At 41.7% G+C, this 22584-nt stretch overlaps 1 protein-coding gene across 11 annotated transcripts in view; it reads right to left on the reverse strand.

Annotated features, from left to right (window-relative positions):
• The window catches only part of AGAP1 (ArfGAP with GTPase domain, ankyrin repeat and PH domain 1), a 335199-nt gene that overhangs the window by 40634 nt on the left and 271981 nt on the right, over positions 1-22584 (reverse strand). For 6 of the 11 annotated variants that reach the window (XM_058028448.1, XM_058028445.1, XM_058028440.1 and 3 more), the window contains 2 exons: positions 8599-8753; positions 6432-6522 (listed from right to left, as the gene is read on the reverse strand). In XM_058028448.1, the coding sequence (XP_057884431.1) occupies positions 6432-6522; positions 8599-8753 (246 nt within the window). Of the gene's footprint in view, positions 1-6431; positions 6523-8598; positions 8754-18317; positions 18396-22584 lie in introns of all 11 variants that reach the window. The other 5 variants (XM_058028438.1, XM_058028441.1, XM_058028443.1 and 2 more) reach the window with 1 other exon arrangement.

Consider the following 22584-nt stretch of genomic DNA (forward strand, 5'->3'; position numbering starts at 1 on the left):
GAAAGGGGAAAAGGAGAAAAAACCAGAGCCTAGAAACAATTATCTCCTGCTAACTCCATCAAGCTATGTGTGGCTCTTGCATCTGACTCTTCTTACATCTCCAGCACCAGGGAGATAATAAACACCAAGGTGGAAATGTCCCAATTGGAATGTGCCTGGTCCCAGGGCATAAGCCAGAAGGATTGCACCCACCCAAAACAACCCCACACAGGGACAAACCTGGCACAGGATGGGAAATCCCATTTCCCAACATGGTTCAAAGCTCTTTTGCCACTGTCCTGTGTGATTCAAATCTAGATTTGTATGGATTGCCTCCTCTCCAACAAACATTCACCCTAACAAATGCAACTGAAGACACATGAAAGGAATTCTGGTTGGTTTTTCCTAACCCCCTGCTGTCAGATCTCTTTTTCGTGCCTCACTCTGTGCATCCCAAAGAACTACCCCAAATGCCATGCAGGAAAAGGGGGATTAATTAAGAGGGCAGGCAATTCTGGTTCCTATCTAAGCAAAATTTGGACCTGACAGAAAATGAATTTCCAGTGTTTCCTTTCTGCTGTGAAAAATTCATCCAAAGACTTGTCTCCACTTTGTGTAACCCACAACTGAAAAGATATTTCTGGCAGCCAAAATATGTGGAAACAAAACATTTTCTGGTTCTTTCCCATGTCATGTTTGGACAAAAAATAGGAAAGGAAAGCTCATAATTTTAATTGTGAAGTCCCACATTTCACTGAAGGTGTTGACTGACATTTTTCAATGAGTCCATTGAAATGTAAAAATGCAACCAAGAAGAAAAATCCCCCATCTTATTCCACTTGAGCAGAAAAGCACATCTTTTGTTTCAAAGTTCCTGTCCATAGCAAGTCCTACGTTATACATAATTTAATATCCACATTATAAATATACAACATTTCAGATCTCAAAAAAACCAGGTGAGACAAAACTCCTGCCATGCTTCCCAAGCTTTTGGTACAACAACCACAACCAACTCTTTCAGTTCCATAATTCTTCATATACCCTTGTTTTGCCAGTGAGTGAACCAGTGGTGTACCAGAAACATACTAAAAACCCCTCAAAATCTCAATTTGTTGGTATAAATTTGAAGACAGCAAGTAATAATTTGAAATTTGCAAACTGTGACTCGGATGAAACCCCTGACCTGCAAAGGCCAGGGTTATCCTCACAAAAATCCAAAGTGCAATGAGCTCCAAGAGGCATGAACTCGGAATGAAGCAGGAGAATGGAATACCAACTCACATTATTCCAATTATTCTGACAGAACTGGAGTTAAGGACCTGACCTCCCTCCCAAACACCTCTCTACTTGATGCACGTGTAGAGCATCTCGTACTGAAAAAATTCTTTAAACACAGAATGGTTTGGGTTGGAAGAGCCTCTCAGTTGCCAGCACTGCTAGGATTGAAGGAGTCCCCCCAAAAAAAACAACAACCAGGAGGTTCCATGAAATTCTAGCAAGATATTATTTTCAATTTCAACAATCTGACAACACAGAGCTGGGTGGGAAAGTGGCAAACGAGGCAAGGCAAGGGCTGAGCTCGTTACAGAAATAAAAATTGTTATCACCAATGCACACCACAAGTTACAGCTTTCCACCTGTAACTATTCAAGGTTGGTTTTTGTTTTTTTACTTTAAAGATGATACAAACCCAGCTCCCTTTTCCTGCTGGTGGTGAGAGTAACTCTGAATTGGAGGATGTTGACAAACATGGGGCAGGCGTGGCCATCAAGGTTTGACAGCAAAAAGAAGAAAAAGCCCACTCAGTGCAGTTAGAGGTGCTTTACTTAGAATTGGTCAAACAAAAAATGAGCTTTTTAGCTCCACTGAATACAACCAGATTACAATTTTCAGCTGTTCATAGCCTCAAAAACGCTCAGCTCACTCCTTCCCTGAAAATTCTTCCCCACTCTCACTCTCACCTCAATCAGCTTCACCATTTGGAGGTGAACACTCTCTTAGGAGAATAACCCCTCACCACTCCTTCATCCCTTTGGATTCTGATGAAAGGCAGAACCTTCCTGAGGTCAGCAGCTGTGAGATATCCCTGGGCTGAGCAGCAGGAATTGCTGGAAGGAGGAGCAGAAGGGCCAGGGAAAGAAGAAGCAGGGGTGAAGGCATCTCCAGTTGCTGCTGAAGGGGGAGAAAAGTTTGCAACTCTCCTATTCTTTTTTTTTTTTTTTCCTATTCTTTATGAAAAACCAAATTTTGTGATGGGAAGGACAAGACTGTCCAAATTATTATTATCTCAGTGTTTGGCTTTCAAATACAAAATACAGCAGAGTATGTGATCAGACTCCTGGAATGGAAAACTCATGATGAGAATCCATGTTTTTAAACCCTCCCTGTTGTCTTCTCCAACAGCAAAGACCTGATGTTCCATGTTCTCCAGGTATCTTGGAAGAGGTGACTGCTATTTATCCTCTGCTGAGCCCAAATCCAGAATTCAGCAGGGTTTGCCTGAACTACTGGATCACCCTGGGTGGCTTTTCCAGAGTCAGTACCAGGACTCTGCTGCTTTGGGAAAAGGCAGCACCAGCTTCCTTTTGAAACATGAAATCAGATCCTGGGCACGAACTTCAGCTCCTAAAGAGTATTTTGCCTCTTTTCTTGCTCTGATATAGGAATGTTGGCAGGAGAATATGGAATAACTTTAGCTGGAGGCTGCCAAAGGGCCGGGATGCTGGTGGCACACAGCTGCTGGATCAGCCTCCAACAAGGCAGAATTCCCTGGTGAGACAAAGTGCTCAAAAGGCAAAGAGCTCCAGAAAGAGGGAGAATGAGACTTCTGAAGTGGAAGATTGATGGCTCCTGAATAGAGCTGAGGGATGGCAACATCTCACACTCCTGTTTTCCCATACATCTGGCTCTGTGGAGATGCAAACAACGTGAGGCTTCCACAGAGTGCTGGGGTTTGTGATGTTAAATGCTCTGGTCTGCCCAGGCCAGGCAGCAAGGGAGGCAAGGGAATAAAGCAAAGCCCTGCAGAACTGAGGTCCACCTCCTCTCTGTGTGTGTTTACACTTTAAGATCCACAGCTTTGGAAATATCTCACATTTTTCCGAAGGAACGACAGCGGCCTTAAAATCAGGAAGGTCAAACAGCAAGAGGAGTCAAAGAGGGTATAAATCTGCAGTGAGAATACAAACAGGTCCAGCTGACATTCCAAAATCATCCCCCATAAAAGCCACATGACAGAGTGTTGCCAGAATGGGCTGTCCCACTCTGCCCTCTCCCAGCAACGATCTCCTGGCACATCCCTGCTGCTGGCACCAGGCACCGGGGCCAGCTTGACCCATGAGCAATCTGGCTGAGAACCAGATTGGCTGGGGGGAAAAAAAACCCAAAAAGGGTAAAAAAATATGCTGTTTTCTTGTACAAGTGTTTTCTTGATGAAGCATCCATCCTGGCTGCATAAATCCTGGGATATGTGCATGGCTGGGGAGAGAAACACCAGCCTTGGGGACAGTCTGGGTACGGCTGAGGTGGATCAGAAGGATGTTGTGGAAATTGTCTGCACTGAAGGGATTGCATCTTATGGATATATAATATAACATCCATAAATATATATATATATAAATATAATTGTATATTTTATATATAAATATCTAGTTAGCAAGGCTAGGAGTGTGGAGTGTGGGTAGGGCTGAGGTGGATCAGAAGGATGTTGTGGAAACTGTGGAAATTGTCTGCACTGAAGGGATTGCATCTTATGGATATATAATATAACATCAAATAAATAAATAAATAAATAAATAAATAAATACAAATAAAATAAAATAAAATAAAATAAAATAAAATATGCTTGTATATTTTATAAATAAGTATCTAGTTAGCAAGGCTAGCAGTGTGGAGTCTGGGTAGGGCTGAGGTGGATCAGAAGGATGTTTTGGGTGTGGAAGTTGTCTGCACTGAAGAAACTGCATCTTATAGATACATAATATAACTTCCCATATATATATATATAAATAATAGAATATGTTTGTATATTTAATAAATAAGTATCTAGTTAGCAAGGGTAGGAGTGTGGAGTCTGGACAGGACTGAGGTGGATCAGAAGGATGTTGTAGAAGTTGTCTGCACTGAAGGGATTGTATCTTATAGATACATAATATAACCTCCCATAAATAGATATAAAAATATAATTGTATATTTTATAAATAAATATCTAGTTAGCAAGGCTAGAAGTGTGGAGCCTGGGTAGGGCTGAGGTGGATCAGAACGGTGGTGTGGGTGTGAAAGTTGTCTGCACTGAAGGGATTGCATCTTACAGATACATAATATAGCCTCCCATATATATATATATATATATATATATATATATATATATATATATATATATATATATATATATATATATATATATATATATATATATATATAAAATATGTTTGTATATTTTATATGTAAATATGCAGTTAGCAAGGCCAGCAGTGTGGAGTGTGGGTAGGGCTGAGGTGGATCAGAACGATGGTGTGGGTGTGAAAGTTGTCTGCACTGAAGGGATTGCATCTTATGGATATATAACCTCCCATTAAAAAAATATATATATATTTGTGTATTTTATAAATAAGTATCTAGTTATCAAGGTTAGGAAAATGCCACCCCCAGTAGAGCAGGACCCAGCACCACTCCCCCCATGGGCTGCTCCGAGGCAGCAGTGAGTACTTTAAATGAGCTAAATATCCATGAATGAGCTAAATATCCATGCAGGTCACTCCCAGACCCCCTCCTCACCCGCAGCACACACCCTTTCTGCCTTCCTCCTGAGCTGCATCAGAGCTCTGGGGGAAATCTCAATGGCTGCCAGGTCACTGTGAAAGCACACCAATAAATAAGACTTGCTTTGGGCTCCAGGTGCTAAAACACCACCCAAACCAAGCTTTTCCCTCGTTTAGCTTGTGCTGGATCACTTAGAGTGAAAGCAGGGACCAAATTATTGGTGCAAAAGCACCTGCACTTGTGTACAAATGTTCTTTTTACACTAGGGGGTCAGAGTGGCTGAGACCAGGAGTCAGAATCCCGAGCAGCCAATCTTTAAAAATAAAAATCACACCTGAAGAAAAGTAAGCGAATATTTTTCCATTTTAAGCATGTGTCAAAAACGCAAGGAAAGTTCTGACTTCCAAATATCAAAGAAATAAAAATGCACAAGTTCTCAGTCCTTTAGCTCCTACAACTAATTGCTTTAGAGCAGGAGAACTTCCTTTCTGTGGCTTTGTTGCAAACCCCTGGAACTAAAGAGCACCAGAATAATGGCCTCAGTCGGGGTTAGTGAGGTGAAGCACAGCTCAAAGTATTCCTGAGAACACTCTTCTGAACACTAAGCATATGTTTCAAAAAATAAAAAAAAAGAAAGGGGGAAAGAAACACAAAGGGGAAGAAAGAAAAAAAATCCAAAATCAGTTTTCTAGTATCCAGATATAATGAGCAATGACTTTGGTTTCTTCTGACAAGCAAGCCTGAAAAACCAAACCAAAAAAGCAGCAATCAAGCTTTACCTCTTTGAAAATATTACCATGGCACGTGTGCTCTCACCACACAAAACAGGGGGGAAATGGAAGGGACTGGTGTCAAACAGCAAACTTTCTGCCTTTTCTTTGAAGGGAAGTACAGAAATGCTGACATTCAACGCGAAACAACGAGGGGGAAAAATCAGGATGCACTTGACGTGGCAGATATTGAGCATAAATTAAGTTCAAACAAGTCTGGTTAAGCAAATCCTTCAGGAAGCAGAGATGTGCAAACAAGGGAGGGGATGCCACAGCAGGGAGCTGTGGAAACCCAGGGCACAGGGAATATTTCTCTGTCTGCTCTGGGGTGCCCTGACCCCCACGGGAGCACTGACTTTGACCCTCATTCATGAAGAAAGTTTCCAAAGATAGGAAGATAGACTAGATAGACTATTATCCACAAAAAATGTGAAATAGATTGTAGAGAGCAGTGTAGGTGTGTCACTTGGTGAGAAATTGAGGTTTTGGGATTTTTAGTGTGCAGTGGATGGAAGCAAGATGGAGGGCACAGGGTGTCATCCTGGGTTTCTTCTTCATGCTTCTTCTTCCTTCTTCTCCATGGCTTTGGGTGGCATTTTAGGATCAGTTATCGGGTTAAAAGGGAAAATCTAAGTGTAAATTCCTAATTGGATAGTTTAGCTTCAAAAGACCTTGTAACAAGAGACTGTTGGCTATTTTGTGCCTTCTGATGAAAACCTGCTGAACTCATGGTTATGAGACTTTTACTGATAAGAAATAATAAACACTTGAGTCCAAACAGGAATTACTGTGTCGAGTGCCTTCAGTCCAGACCCAGAGAAACAGAGCGCTGGTATGCCCCCCGGGAGGCAGGGCTGGGTGTTGCCAGGGCCTGGTGGCCAAGGGGAAGGGGTCAGAGGTGCAGTCAGGCGCTGTACTCACTCTGTGCCTCGCAGTCCACGCAGTGGGAGTTGCCTCTGATGTTCCTGATGGACTGCAGGGCCATGGCCTCGTTCTGGCTGGTCAGGCGCGACTGCGGGGAGCCAGAGACACCAGTGAGCAGCAGGAACCCGAAATAACCCCCACGACACCACTGTCAGCTGAACGAGCAGCCAACCCCACAGCCCAGACCAAGGTCAAATTCATACAGTCAAGGAACCTCAAGTCTTGATTTGCCCCTCAAGGAACAGTGCTCCTTTGGCACCTCCCAGACTTTTGGGGTCTCCAGCCTGGATTCTAACAGAGGGAAATGGAGCTCGGGAATGAACCCTGCTCTTCCCAAGAGCAGCAGCCACACTGTAGGCTTGCTTCTTGAGATAAATGAGACAAGAATATTATTTTACAAGATCAATTTCTTTTATTGATGTGTGTGCTTGTGCTAATGAAGACTAAGGGACGCTTTGCAGAAGAGGCTGGAACTTTTTATCATCCAAAGGTCAGATTTCAGCCAGTGGCTCCCCTTTAAATGCCCCCCATGATGACCTGCCCATGACCTCTGTTGGGGGAGACTCTCCTGATGTACAGGCAGATTGGCTCTAGCCAACTGGCTTAGGCTGGAAATGCAAGATGTGCCTGGGGGTGTGAATTCTATTCTGTATCTGTTAGAGCTGGGGCAGTTCTCTTCTCTTCATTGGGCAGTTTTCTTTATCTCTCCCACAAACCAGTCCTCCCTCGGGGAAATATCTTGTGTTCGTGGGCCATTGAGTGTCACTGCACGACTGATAGAATTACATCATCCCACTGGGAGAAGCTGCGCCCAGGAGGAGGAGCCAAGCATTCCTTCCTGGATATAATCTGACAGTTGGAACACCACAGCACCTTTCCCACTGGATTCCCAGAGGAAGAGCAGACCAATCTACACCACCACTGGATCTTGAGAGGAAAACTCCACCCTTCTACAGGATCACTGCTTCAGCAGAACCACACCTGTCTCTGCAGGAGGGCTGCAGCCACCCTTTAATGGGACTGCTTCCAGCCCCCTGACACACAGGGAGTCAGGCCATATTCTCACTCTGTCACGGTTGTTTTGTATTACTGCTTTGGTTTGAGTTTTTTTTTTCCTTCCCTAATAAAGAACTGTTATCCCTGCTCCCATATCTTTGCCTGAGAGCCCCTTAATTTCAAACCTGTAACAGTTTGGAGGCAGGGGGTTCACATTTTCCATTTCAGGGGAGGCTCCTGCCTTCCTTAGCAGATACCTGGCTTTCCAAACCAAGACACCAAGTAGGACTTGTGGATGTCCACCTGGAGACACAACTGCCATGAGACACCTGCTAAACCTGTCCACCCAACTGCTCTTTGCTGTTCCAGCCAGTTCTTCTGACGTGCTTTGGGAACCCAGTGAGAAAAACCTCTCTGAGCCATTGCCCAGCCACTCTCTATCCTTTTGTATTCATCTTTTTAGGTAGGTGTTAATGTACAAACTTCCCCTTCTGTGCTCTTAATAACACATTCATTTCAGAGTGTGTGAACCCATGCTAAGCAAGAAATATGTAAGCTGTGATTTTCCTCCATCTCAGGAATATATGTTGGAAAAAACCCATTTTTAAACACAAAATGGGAAGTAAATTGTGTTATGATGATGGTAATTACTGGTGTTTGATCCAGTCTGTCACACCAGGGCAATGAAGGCAGGCATTCATTTAAAAATGAGTCTCCCATGCAGTATAAAATCATGAAAGACAACTGTTAGGAGGGTAATATTAAAGGATCTACAGTTCTGGACTGAAATGATCAACAATCATTAGCCATTTCTGTCCCTCAATCACCACTCAGCACCTTGCTCTCTCCTCTGAAGTGTTTACAGACAATTGCCCTCAAGACACACAAGTCCTCCCAAAATGAGGGTTGGCTGAAGACTTCTCAGATTTTAAACATTTGTTTTGACAGGAAAGGTGAGCAGATTCCTTCTGTCACCAGAGGAAAGCACTCCAAGGGGGAAAGCTGCTCCTCCCAGGCCACATTGTTCCCTCAGAGAGCTCTGACCCTGCTCAGCTGTGGGGGGAGCACACACAGCTCAAGGGGTAAGGGCTTAAAATCCAGAATTTGCTGTCATCCCAATGCTCCCCTGACCCATGGCTTATTGCCAACACTGCTCTGTGCCCCATACCTTGTTCTTGCTGCTCTCACAGGACTGTAAACTGGCCAGGATCTGGCTCTCTATGGCTTGGACCCACGCGTCCCTCTCTTCGTAGGTGGTTGCTTCAAAGTGCCAAGTCTGGCCCGTGAGAGAGACAATGATAAACTCAAAGTTCTCTTCTTGCTCTGGAAAAAAAGAAAAAAAAAAAAAAAGAAAAAAAATAAATGCAATAGGAAGAAAAGATTAAGTTAAGGACAGTGAAAAGAATCTTGGTTGGTAAGAACTTGTGTTACTCAATGGTTTTAAGCTGAAGGAGGGTAGATTTGGATGAGATACTGGGGAGAAATTCTCCCCTGGGAGGATGGGCAGGCCCTGGCACAGGGTGCCCAGAGCAGCTGTGGCTGCCCCTGGATCCCTGGCAGTGGCCAAGGCCAGTTTAGATGGGGTTTGGATCAACCTGGGACAGTGGAAGGTGTCCCTGCCCATAGCAGGGGTGGCACTGGATAATTTTGAAGGTCCCTCCAATCCAAACCGTTCTGGGATTGTACAAATCCTGTAAGTGCAGGTCTAGACCCTGCCCTGCACAGTGCACCAGGAAACAACCAGGATCCACTCTTTTCAGTCCAAATGCTGTGCAGGTAAAGCAGTGGTTTGGGTAAATACTCAGTGCCTGTGTTTGTGAGCTTGGAATCGAGTCTGTGCCTTAATCAAACATAAAGTGGCCAACAAGCATCATTCAGATTTAAACCTGAGGTGCTAAAAGCTGCATAATGTAAAAATCAAAGGGTACCACAAAATAAAAGATGAATGGACCACAAAGAGCTGACAATACAGAAAATGTAACAATTTACCCTCCTCTTTCAAGCAGTTTTTACAAGCACAGATATATTAAAGCAGATGTGGACATTTTCTCCTCTACAGCATAAATACTGGGATAATAATAATAATTACTAGGCTATAATACAGGATTAAAATCAGTTCAACCTATTCAACATCCACATCTGACATGGGAGATGAGAAAATGATCTGAGAAGCCAGGAGAGAGGGTCAGTGAAATATCCTTAGGGCTGCTGGAGGAGGAGGACAAGTATTCAGGCCAGAGGAGCAGCACATGGAAATACCAGCAGCACTGAAATAAATGGACACACACCCCACCTACACATGGGACACCAATGCCAAATTAAAAAAAAATCAAGGAATCTGAAACAGAGTAAAGTGCAATTGGGGTGGGCTGGCACGAAGCATGAAAGGAAAAGAATAATAGAGCACAAAATTCTGGTGAACATCAGCCCTAACGAGCTTCAGAAAGAACATTTTGTCTGATAATGACTGATTATATATTCAGTGCCACGGCACTACTGTGTTCCCTCATCATCCATAAACATGCAAAGATCAGGGACAAATCCAGCAGCAGATTTAAGGACAGCACTGCTGGCAGCTGTGTTCCCAAACTGGGGACAAGGGCTTTTCTTGGATAAGCTCCATGTCATGCTGTAAGGATGCCTCCAAGGCAGCAGGAGGTGACTTGGCACCTCCAGGTGGGGATAACACAGAGCTGAATGTCATTTGCAGGTGCAGGGAGGTACCTGAGGGTCCAGTTTATTACTGGAAAACGGTACATGGGGTAAGTGGGAAAAGAAATCATGGAATGTCCAGAGTTGGAAGGGATCCAGAAGGATCAGACCCCCAACATTCCCACCCTGTCCATCCCTGGGAGTGGTGTCCAAACCCTCCTGGAGCTCTGGCAGCCCTGGGACTGTGCCCATTCCCTGGGGAGCCTGGGCAGTGCCAGCACCCTCTGGGGGAAGAACCTTTCCCTAAAATCCAACCTAAACCCCCCTGGCACAGCTCCATGTCATTCACCTGGCTCAAAGATGAATGATGCACAGCTACAAGTGTTCCACTTTAGCAACACACTGTTCCAGACAAACAGGTAGAGACGTTACCCAAAATGCCATGAATTAATCATGGCCAAAGCCTCGTTTATCAAGCAGAGCTTTCAGGGTTTCCTGAGGAAGATCCAAGAGGAACTACTCCACAAAAAATGAAGTCACATTCAACCCTGTGCACAACACAGGAGGAGAACACAAGACTTAAGGTCTCTGCAGCACAACTGACTCCTCTGACCTCCTCTTTAATGATGCTGATCACACACATGGAGCTGGTTTGCCCAGGAGAAGTAAGCCCAGGCGAGCTGCTGCACCTTTTCAGGTGGGGCTGGAAGGACATTTTGAGGTCCAGAGAAGAAAACAGAGCTGGGAAGGGTCTGGAGCCCCAGGAGGGGCTGAGGGAGCTGGGCAGGGGCTCAGCCTGGAGCAAAGGAGGCTCAGGGGGCCCTTGTGGCTCTGCACAGCTCCTGACAGGAGGGGACAGCCGGGGTGGACAGGGACAGGAACAGAGGGAACGGCCTCAGGCTGGGCCAGGGCAGGCTCAGGGTGGGCACAGCAGGAATTTCTGCATGGAAAGGGGGGTCAGGGATTGGAACTGACCAGGGAGGTTTGGAGTCTTTAAAAAATTTGTAAATGTGACACTTGGGGACATGGATTAGTGGTGAACATGGCAGTGCTGGATTAACTACTGCACTTGATGATCTTGTAGGTCTTTTCTAACCTTAATAATTCGATGATTCTATTTCCATTGAAGCTTCAGATTTACTCCCCAAAAAGCTGTGCTGGTTGAAGGCATCCTCCTTAATTTTTTCTGCTTAATCACACCAGTATTTTATTTTTCCCCCACCAAGCTCAACTGTGAAACAAAGCAGCAGAGCCTGCTCTACATCAGCCCCAGGGCAATTCCTTTAGAAGACAAGGAACAAACCTGTTCCTGTATGTCCTCAAGCACAGCACACAGGAACAGGAAAATCCAGGCAGGAGGATGAAGTTGTTCACTTTTTACTCTTCAGCCAAATTATAGCTTGTGCTATTTAAATCCCTGTGAGCCCAATCACAAAATTTTATTAAACAGTTTTCCATGTTTAACAGTTATTCATGGAAAGGTCCACTATAATAGTATTTTAGCACCATCAACCTGTCGAAATCAACCTGCCCAATTACTCCAAACTACATTAATAACACCGGATATTACACTAATTGTGTCCAGTTTCTATGCAGACGAGGTCCCACGGGGCTAATTTTGCATCCTCAGGGGCAAGCAACTCAGCCATCAGCCTGATTTCACCAGGAATCCCTCCTCATTACACAAGTCCAGGCTGTCAAACTTTTTTTTTTTTTTAAAGAAAAAAAGGTTAATGGGCCAATCAGTCATCAATTATTTCCTGGAAGGGCAGCAGAGGAAGGGTTAAAGTGTGAAGAACCAGCTGCCACTGACTTCCATTTGGAAGTTATTATCAACAGGAGATGTCTAAAATGCTGTTGTTGTTTGTTTTGCCTTTTTTTTTTTTGAAGAGAGAAAGGTGGCTGGGATGGGAAATGAGCCAAAACTGTGAGATTGTGATGATATGGAGGGAAAAGCACAAGGGAGTTTTTCTTTTAGTGGAAGCCCACATGGAATCAGTGAATTTTAGGGTGCCCAGATGTGGCTGCTCCATCCTTGGAAATGTTCCAGGCCAGGTTGGACAGGGCTTGGAGGAGCCTGGGATGGTGGGAGGTGTCCCTGCTCATGGCAGGGGTGGAATGGGATGGGCTTTAAGGTCCCTTCCAAATCAAATCATTCTGGGGTTCCAGGGACACTTCTCACCATCATCTTTTCACACCCAAGTTCACAATTTATTTTGCTCTGCCAAAAAACCAGACACTGCCACAGCCCACCCACTTCTGGAGAACAGAGAGATACAATTTCTCAGCAGCAATGGACTGTGGAAGGAAAAACAAATGTGCAGGGCATGGCCCCCCTGCCTTCCCCATGCCACGTGTTTGTGATGTGGGACTGGGATCAGGCTGAGAAACCCACACTGAAAATTACCACAGGATACAATTAGTCCATAACTTGTTCCAGAGAGCTCCATTTTTAGTCTGTGGAATGCAGGGAAAACACATGTCCAGGAGCACTCACACCTCCTGGTGTCTCAGGAGTGGCTCTGAATAATGTGCACAATGTGCACAAATCACTTGGTCTCCATTCCCACTCCCCTCCTATTTTACTCTCACTACTAAGAACTGCATAAATAACACCTTGCACCAGTGAGGGGCACAATTCCAAGCCCCAAAATCCTATGAGATCAGGCTGGGAGGGACCTCAAGGATCACCTGGTCCAACCTTTCAGCAAGGCAAGGGCTCCTTTCTGCTGTGCAGGAATCACACCCATCCTGAAAGCTGCCCTTTAAATAAACACATACGAAGTTATATCTAAGAGGCATTTATGAGTATTTTGCCAGAATAAGACTGGATTTTCTGGCTTCCAGGCCCACCAGGCTGTGCATTTGTATCTCTGCCCAGCACAGCTGTCTGACAGCAGAGCATGCTGGTGCTGCTGCTAATTAACAGCAGCTCATCATGCACATCTGGAGGGTGGTGCCACTCACACAGGAAACACTTCCCAGCAAGAAGTAGTCAAGTGCAGCACCAGAAGCCCTCGAGGGGGTGTTTCAAATGCTCCTGAAGCACCTTCAAGAGCTGAGGTTGCAGCCTGAATCCCAGCCAAGCCTGCCTCGAGTAACACCCAGGCCTATTTCAGCTCCTTTTTATCTCTCCTGAAAATCTCTTCTGCTCAAGCACCACAACCCTTCATCCTTTCAAAAGGAGGAGAGGAAAGAGCTGCTGGGGTGCCCTGGGAAGCAACAGGAGTTGTTTACAAGCACAGTTTGTTGACAACAATTGTGTTATTTATGTCCCACGTGTGTTGGGTCAGTCACCTTTGCCACTCAGTGAGAAGCACGCCCCTCACTTGGCAGATAAGTATGTTTATTAGCAGCCTCAATTAAGGAAATATTTGTGCCATGTCCCACTGGGCATGGCTATGCTAATACTTCTCTCCTCTTTCCAAACCCAGTGTCTGAATCTAATTAGTTTTGAAAATCAACCCCATCAGGACAAGGCAGCTCTGCTGTCGCTTGCCCACAGCTCTTGGTAAAGGTTGTGTTCCACTGGAAGAGTTTTATTCTGGTTTACAGCACATTTCTCTGAGTGGTGGGGAAAGGCTGAAGGCACTGAAGCCCTCTGCCTCTTGGGCTCGATGTTTTATTTGGGTGCCAGGACAATCCAAGTTGAAAAATTTTTAAAAATTCAGTTTAGACAGAAAAACTAAAAAATCCAAAAATCCAGTTTAGATGTAACTTCCTGCATGGCAGCAACAGCATGACTTTAAAACCAAAGGTAGCCTGGGATTGCCAAGTATGAGTACCCAAACAAAAAAGTTTTCCCTCAGTGCCCAGCAAATCCAACCAAAATCATGCAACAGTAAGGAGGGGGAAAATCAGGATTTAATATCTTTATCCATGCTGAGTACAGGTTTTTAGTTCCTTGAAGATAATCCTTCCTGCTGTGCTGCAAAATCATAGAATAACAGAATGGTTTGAGCTGGAAGGGACCATAAAGCTCATCCAGCTCCACCCTCTGTCATGGGACCCATTCCACTATCCCAGGATGCTTCAAGCCCTGTCCAACCTGGCCTGAAACCTGTTGGTACAGGAGAGATTAGTCTGTATTTTAATGATACTACAGAAATACTACAGAAATTATTCTGTATTTTAATAATAATAATAATGCACCCATGATAACAGGTGCAAGGTACCCTTAAAACCAGAGTGGGATTTGTTTGGATTAGAACTCACTGCTATTTATATACTATATAGATATTATATACTCTCTGTTATTTATATACTATATAAATATTATATACTCACTGCTATTTATATAATATACTATTATATATTGTATACTAGTATATAATGCTATACACTCACTGCTATTTATATACTATTATATAGTGTATACTAGTATATAATACTATATACTCACTGCTATTTATATACTGTATAAATATTATATACTCACTGCTATTCATATAATATGCTATTACACACTGTATACTAGTATACAATATTATATACTCTCTGCTATTTATATAATATGCTATTACATACTGTATACTAATATATAATATTATATACTCACTGCTATTTATATAATATGCTATTATATACTGTATACTAGTATATATTATATACTCACTGCTATTTACATACTATATAAATATTATACACTCACTGCTATTTATATAATATACTATTATATGCTGTATACTAGTATATGATATTATATACTCACTGCTATTTATACTCACTGCTATTTATAAAATATACTATTACATACTGTGTACTAGTATATAATATTATATACTCACTGCTATTTATATACTATATAAATATTATACTCACTGCTATTTATATAATATGCTATTATATACTGTATACTAGTATATAATATTATATACTCACTGCTACTTATATAATATACTATTACATACTTTATACTAGTATTTAATACTATATACTCACTGCTATTTATACAATACTGACTATTTTTCCCCCTAAAGAAGCAAAGGATTGCCTCAAGCCTGGCTGCCTGCAACAGAAGGAGCATGTGGGACTCTCTCATTTGACTTCCTATGGAAAAGCACTCAAAATCTGACAGCTAAACAGTTCAGGCAAACTCTAACATGAATGAAAGTAAGACTTGTTGTAATGAGAGAGATCTGATAGAAGAGGTAACTCTGCAATTTTGGGGCAAGGCAGGGGCTGGGCTGTGCTCCAGGAACAGGGACAGGAGGGGAGGGAATGGCCGAGGCTGGGCCAGGGCAGGTTCAGGGGGGACAGCAGCAGGAATTTCTGCATGGAAAGGGTGCTCAGGGATTGGAGTGCAGTGCCCATCCCTGGAGGTGTCCGAGGAACACCTGGAGGTGGCTCTCAGTGCTCTGGGCTGAGGACAGGGTGGGCATCAGGCCCAGCTGGGCTCGATGGGCTGGGAGGGCTCTTCCAGCCTCGGTGATTCTGTAACACCCTCAGAAGGCCGAGTCCTTCAGCTGGGATCCCACAGCTGGGGAAAATCCCACCCTAACCTTATTTTTGCTGTGAAACAGCCAGGAGAGAGCAGCCCCTCTGATGGGGAAGCCCAAGCACAGAGTCCCCCCATGCAGGGGATTATTGAGGCCTTAGGATTTCAGCTTTTCTATTTTTCCTGTATTTGTAATCCTGCAACTCTTTAGTGTATAACTCTGAACTCCATATAAAGTGTTCTCTATTGCTTTCCCATTTTGGTCAGACACAATTCCTCTCCAGGCCTGGGAATCAAGGACACCCTGAGAGACGGAAACAAAAGTGAGCTGGGAAAACAAACTTGGGGTAAATGATTTCATTATTTGCAGCTGTAATTGAGAGATTAACCCCCAATATGCAAATGGCCCAAACTTATAAAAGTATGAAAACCTTTGTCCATTTTTTGGGTGCAGCTCCTGAAGGCCCTTTAAGAAATAAAACTGGTTTTTATTCCCTTAATTCTGTCTGGCCTTTAGGTAGCACAAAAATCACCATCAGCTACCCAGAGCAGCACCTGGGCTGCAGCTTCCCCCAGCTCCAGCTGAGCTCTGCCCACCTGGCAGGGCACCTAAAAACACCAGCAGGGAGCTAAAAATGATTGGAGAGCTTTCCAAACCAAGGCTGAAGCTGAGGGAATTTTTTTTTGGTGTGTGGATAGGTGTGAGTGGAACTGAGCAAGCGTGTGCCAAGGAGCAAAGCAGATTTGTTATTCTGGACTGTCATTTCCCATCATCGTTCTCTTTTTTGAAGGCATAATTATCCAAACATGTGGTTTTTAATACTTACAATGCTCATTAACTCCACATTTGCATGTCTCACCATTCCAGCTCTCACACAGTACCAGCTCACAGCTAAGAACATTGAACCTCCAGCTTTTGGGGGGCGGATAAAACATCCAAAAAATGATACATTTGCCCAATTTTAGAATTTCATTTTGATGCTGTGCCTCAAAACTTGCTCGGCCATGGCCAGCAGAACTGTGTTTCCATACCAAGGTGCCTTCATTATTTAGTTTGATCAGTAAGATAAAATATCCTCAAATTAGACAGGCCCTACAAAATCTTGATCTGTAAAACACAAGGGAATTCCAGATATTTGTTCCTCTGCTGCAGTTTAAGAACAGGTAAATAAAAACTCACAAGCTTCTCAAGCACTAAACCTGTAGCAACAAACACACCTGATCAGAGGAAAAATAGGGCTGGGAGGTATAAACAGCAAATAGAAAATTGAAAATTATTGAAGTGTCTTTGTGGAAAAAAGACAACCCCAAGACTTATGAATATCTGACAGCCACTCTCTGTCTTTTCATATTTATTTGAAAAGACAACGAAAGGATCAAACCAGTCAGTTTAGCAGCTCTGAAAGGCAATAATTTTACACTTGGGCTGAGAAATGAAATAAAATTATAGTTAAAAAAAAAAAGCTGCCTTAACAAGCTGGAATAAAACCCCACTTTTGTTTCCTGTGCACACTTTGGCAGGGAGAGCCAGGCCCCCAGCAGCAGCCTGGGCTGTAATTGTGCAAAAAGAGGCTGGTGATATAAATCACCAAAGGTTAATGATCAGGATGTGAACAGAGGGACTTGTTTACAGAAATAGCATGCAATTTAAAATTTACAAGAGATTTAATGCCACCGCTTGGCAATCACTAAAATCAACAGCCCAGAAAACAGTGACATTAAGAAAAATATTACAGTTCTAATCATTCCAAAATAAGTCAATTAGTGTTAGGGCATGAGCTGGCGATTACTTGACCCATTTGGTTCGCACTTAAGTGAAGAGAAAAAAAAAATCCCCCTCCCTTATAGCGAGATTACTGAGTTGTGACCTATTTTGCATTCCCTGTTCCTTCCACCATCCCTCTTCCATGCTGCTGGAGATGCTGCTGGTGGGGTTTTTTCCTCCCCCTCCCCTCCTCCTTGCTTGGTTTGTGAGTCGTTCTGACCTTTGACATTTGTAATAATAATAATAATAAAAAAATATATATATTAAAAAAAAAGGAAGTTTGTAATCGTGTTGTTTGAAGGTGGAGAGGGGAGGGGGGGAAATAAATACATAAAATTCCTTGTGCTATTATACAGAAGGCATGACTGGTGCCTTGGGTGGGGGAAAAAAACCAGCAATGTAAGTCAATTTGTGAACTTTGGCACTGGGTGACCTTTAGAAATACAACAATATCCAGAATTTACAAGCAAGAGTAGCACATGCAAATGACCCGGCACTGTCTCGCCTCTGGATTAGAGCTGCAAAGAGCATTATGGAGAAGGCTTGCACAAAACAAATTAAGATTGTTACTTAAATGTCATGGCACACTATTGTATTTGGCTACAGATCATTACACCTGATACTAACACTTTTAAAAACCGTAATAACTTGGGAAATATTACATTGAGTGCCCACATGGAGAAAGGGAAAATATATATATATATGTATCTCTTAAAAAAAAATAAATAAAAGGAGAAAATGGGTTCCTGAAGTAATTTAAACATCACCACTCCACGACTAGAGGGAAAGGTCAAAATTTAAGTAAGCTGAAAGGAACATGAATGGCAAAACAAAAGGCACGAAGAGAAAGATGAAGAAAAGACCAAGTGGAATGACTCTGCAAACACGGGGTGGAAACAAACACGCATGCTTGGGGCAAATCTCATCTCCAGGGGCACAGGGAGAGGGGCAGGGAGGGTGAAATTCTGCAGAGGTGGGTTAAAAAAAGGGGGGGAGAGAGGAGGTGTTTGGCTGGGACAGGTGGGGTTGTTACCTTCGGTGTTGGTGCTGCTGCTGCTGTAAATATTTCGCAGGCTACCAACACGGTTTAGTTTCCAAGCTTTGCGTTTGGCTGCGTCCAGAGAGCAGGAGGGGAAGAGAGAAAAAAAAATAATAAAAAAGAGAATAAAAATAAAGAAAAAAAGAAGGGGAAGGAAGAAAAAAAATTTTTTTGGTTTTTTTTTTTTTTTTCAATGAAAAAGGGGAGAAAAGAAACATCAAAAAGCATGTGAAGTAAAATCCAAGCACGAGCCTGTTCACACGTGAAAAGCTACAGACAGAAAATGCACACAAGGACCACTCAGCCCCTGCAATCTATGGCCAGTGTGGAAAACCTCATATTCAGAGTGATTCTTCTTTCACTCACCACAACATGACACGATTTGACAAGATTAAATGGATCTGCTATTGGAATAGACAAAAACAGACCAGTAGAAGTCAAAAAAAAAAAAAAAAAAAAAAAAAAAAAAAAAGAAAAAAAAGGCAAAAAAAAAAAAAAGGCAGGAAGTATTTGTGCAGAAGATACAGGACTGGACAAAACAGCTACTGTAAAATGTGATTTACTTCATGACAAAACACAGCCAGACAAGAGCTCCTTTTCCTCCAAAAGCCTGTGGGGATCACTTGGTGCCTGGAGTTCACCCTTAGACCTCCTTTTTACATCACCACCTTTGGAAACAGAGGTGATGATGTAATGACCTTAAACCCTCATCCCAGCAAATGTCCTTTGTAGCACTGAGCTCAGAGGAAGCAGAACCATAAAATAAATCCCAGAATGGTTTGGGTTGGAAGGGGACCTCAAAGCCCATCCTGTTCCACCCCCTGCCATGGGCAGGAATACTTTCCACTATCCTAGGCTGCTCCAAAAATCCTCCCCCACTGCAAAATCAAAGTGTTTATTTGGAAAGGAGGAGAAAAAAAGCCTATTTTTTACATAGAATAGCAGCACCCTTGTTTTATTAGAATTGACCCAAACTTTGAGATCCTCTCAGCTGCTGCTTCCCAATGAGTAGAAAATCTGCCTCAAAAGCACCCTGCTGCCAGGCTCATTAGGGGACAGCACATTGTCACCCTCTTTAGAATCTTGAAGTTAGGCAGGGTTTCCTCACACAGGAACCAGATGAAACATCTGAGAACACCAGGACACCTGAGAGCCACTGGAAGAACAGGAAAGTGCTGGAATTGCCCTGTCTGGAAGTGTGTAAATGGCATTTGGATGTGGGACAGGGTTTAGCAGTGATGAGCTGGTGGTTGGACTCAAGAAGTCTCCTAAGGGACCTCAGACCCTTCTCCCTCCCGCCACAGATGTCCCTCACCCTTTAGGATGTCATCCACACCCCACAGCACAGCCAGTTCCAGGATACAATAATTTAAAAAAACTTCCTTTAATATTTATGGGGGAATTTCTGTAGTGCCCCAGGGAGCTCAGACCAAACAGCTGCTGACAGGGAGAAGGAACAGGACACAAAGTCATCCCAGGCTTTAACAGAAAGCTCCATTTTCAGCTGAAGAATTAAAGCTGGAAGAGCACTGCCTGAACCCCCTTAATGTTAAGCCAGGTATGATTTGAATAAAGCCATTTGCAGGTTTCAATGCTCCATGCTGAAGAGGAGGACACATTCTCAGTGACATCACCAAATCTAAAAGTGCTTCCACTGGGTGCATCCTTCAAGCTGGAAAAAACCCTTTCATTTAAAGACCTGTTTAAGAAGTCTGTGCACTAGAGAGGCACAATTGCCCTGCAGAAAACTTGTTTTTCCTCTGAAACATTTACATATAAATAGGCAAAATCGAGGTTTGGCACCCCTCTGAAAGGGAAGATGGTCTCCAGCGCACAGAGACCCTTTCCCAGAGCCTTTCCCATTTTTCACACTTTAATGGCACGTTTTGTGTGCAGGAGTGATCCTGCAGTCTGCTTTTCTATTAACCTATTGATGAAATAATCCATTTTAATGTGTTAAGTGTCAGCCTTTCCCTTCCCTTTCAACAAATGGACTTTTCCCACCGAGATGCTGAGGTGCTGACACATCCACATGCATCCTTTGGCATCCACTGGGCTCCTGCCTGCTTCCTCCAGGTGCCTTTAAGGATTCAGTGCTGCTTTGGACACTGCCAAGCAAAGGCTCTGCAGGGTGATTGATGTGCCAGGAGAGCAGAGCCATCCCAGCCTGCCTGCCTCTGGAATGACACACTGCTGTTAGCCACAGCCAGGCTGCAACAGGCCCTGCAGCTCATTAGCTGCCTGCTTGGTCTTTCAATCATCTCCCAGGATATTCAGTTTGTCTGCTCTGCCTTCACTTCCTGGGCCCCAAAGGAAAGCCAACAAAAGCTCTGCTGCCAGCTCCAGAGATATCTATATCATCTATATCTATATCTATATCTATATCTATATCTATATCTATATCTATATCTGCATCTATCCCTGTACCTATAGAATCTATATTTTATCTCTATCTATCTATCTATCTATCTATCTATCTATCTATCTATCTATCTATCTATCTATCTATCTATCTATCTAATCTATCTATCTATATGTCTATATCAGTATCTCTAATCTATATCGATATCTGCATCTATTCCTGTATCTGTGTAATCTATATTTTATCTACATCTATCTATCTATCTATCTATCTATCTATCTATCTATCTATCTATATCTATGTCTATATCTATCTATATCAGTATCTCTAATCTATATTTATATCTGCATCTATCCCTGTATCTATGTAATCTATATTTTCTATACATCTACATATCTATCTATCTATATCTAATCTATATCTATACCTATACCTATCTCTATATCTATATCATCCATATAATCTATATATATACAATATATATACATATCTATGTCTATTAGCCAAATCTATTTTTATATAATATATATGATTGAGGCTGAAGTTGGAAACCAGTATATTTTATATATATATATATATATATATATATATATATATATATATATATATATATATATAAATATCTATATCTATGTATCCCTATATCTATATAATCCATATTATATACATCTATATATCTATCTAGATATATATCTATATATCTATTATCCAAATAATTTTCTATATAATACATAGAGAATATGTATTTTCTATATATATGATATAGAATATAGATTTGGATATATTTCATATATATGATTGAAATATATATATTTCATATATATATTATTGGGATTGGGGTTGGAAACCAGTATATTTTATATATAAATATATCTAAAAATATTATATCTATAGAAACCATATTACATATAGCTATATATCTATATAGGTATCTATCTATATATCTACCTATTATCCAAATCATTTTTATATCATATATACAGAAAATATATATTATATATTTTCTATATATATGATATAGAATATAGATTTGGATATATTTCATATATATATATATGATTTAAATATATATATATTTAATATATATATGATTGGGGCTAGAAACCAATATATGATATATCTATCTCATATATCTATAGCTACATCTATATCCCTATATCTATATAGTCCATATTATATATATATATATATATATATATGTCTATTATGCAAATCTATTTTCTATATAATATATATATATGATTGGGGTTGGGGTTGGAAACCAGTATATTTTATATATAAATATATCTAAAAATATTATATCTATCTATCCCTATATCTATATAAACCATACTATATATAGCTATCTATCTCTCTCTATATATATCTATATATCTATCTATTATCCAAACAATTTCCTATATTATATATATGTAGAAAATATATATTTTCTATATATATATGATATACAATATAGATTTGGATATATTTCATAATTGAAATATATATTTCATATATATATATGATTTGGGTTGGAAACCAATATATGATATATCTATCCATCTATCTCATATCTATCTATCTATCTATCTATCTATCTATCTATCTATCTATCTATCTATCTATCTAATATGTATATATATATATATATTTATGCTTAATCAAAGAAACTCCAACTGGTTATCAATAAAATGCTGTAAGAAATCCTTCATTATCTAACAGAAAAACTCAAATTAAAAATGTAAAAAAAAATCTTTAAGGCAGATTGATTTTTGAAGTAATTTCTGGAAGTGTGTTCCTCCAAAAATGCCACCAAGAAGTGTTTCTAACTAAAGATTGCAGGAAAAAAAAAAACCAACCAGGCAAACCTTCTCAAACCTCAAACATCTGGAATGAAGTTAACAACCTCCCAGCATTTAA

The sequence above is a fragment of the Melospiza georgiana genome, chromosome 7 (genome assembly GCF_028018845.1).
Source record: "Melospiza georgiana isolate bMelGeo1 chromosome 7, bMelGeo1.pri, whole genome shotgun sequence".
NCBI lineage: Eukaryota > Metazoa > Chordata > Aves > Passeriformes > Passerellidae > Melospiza > Melospiza georgiana.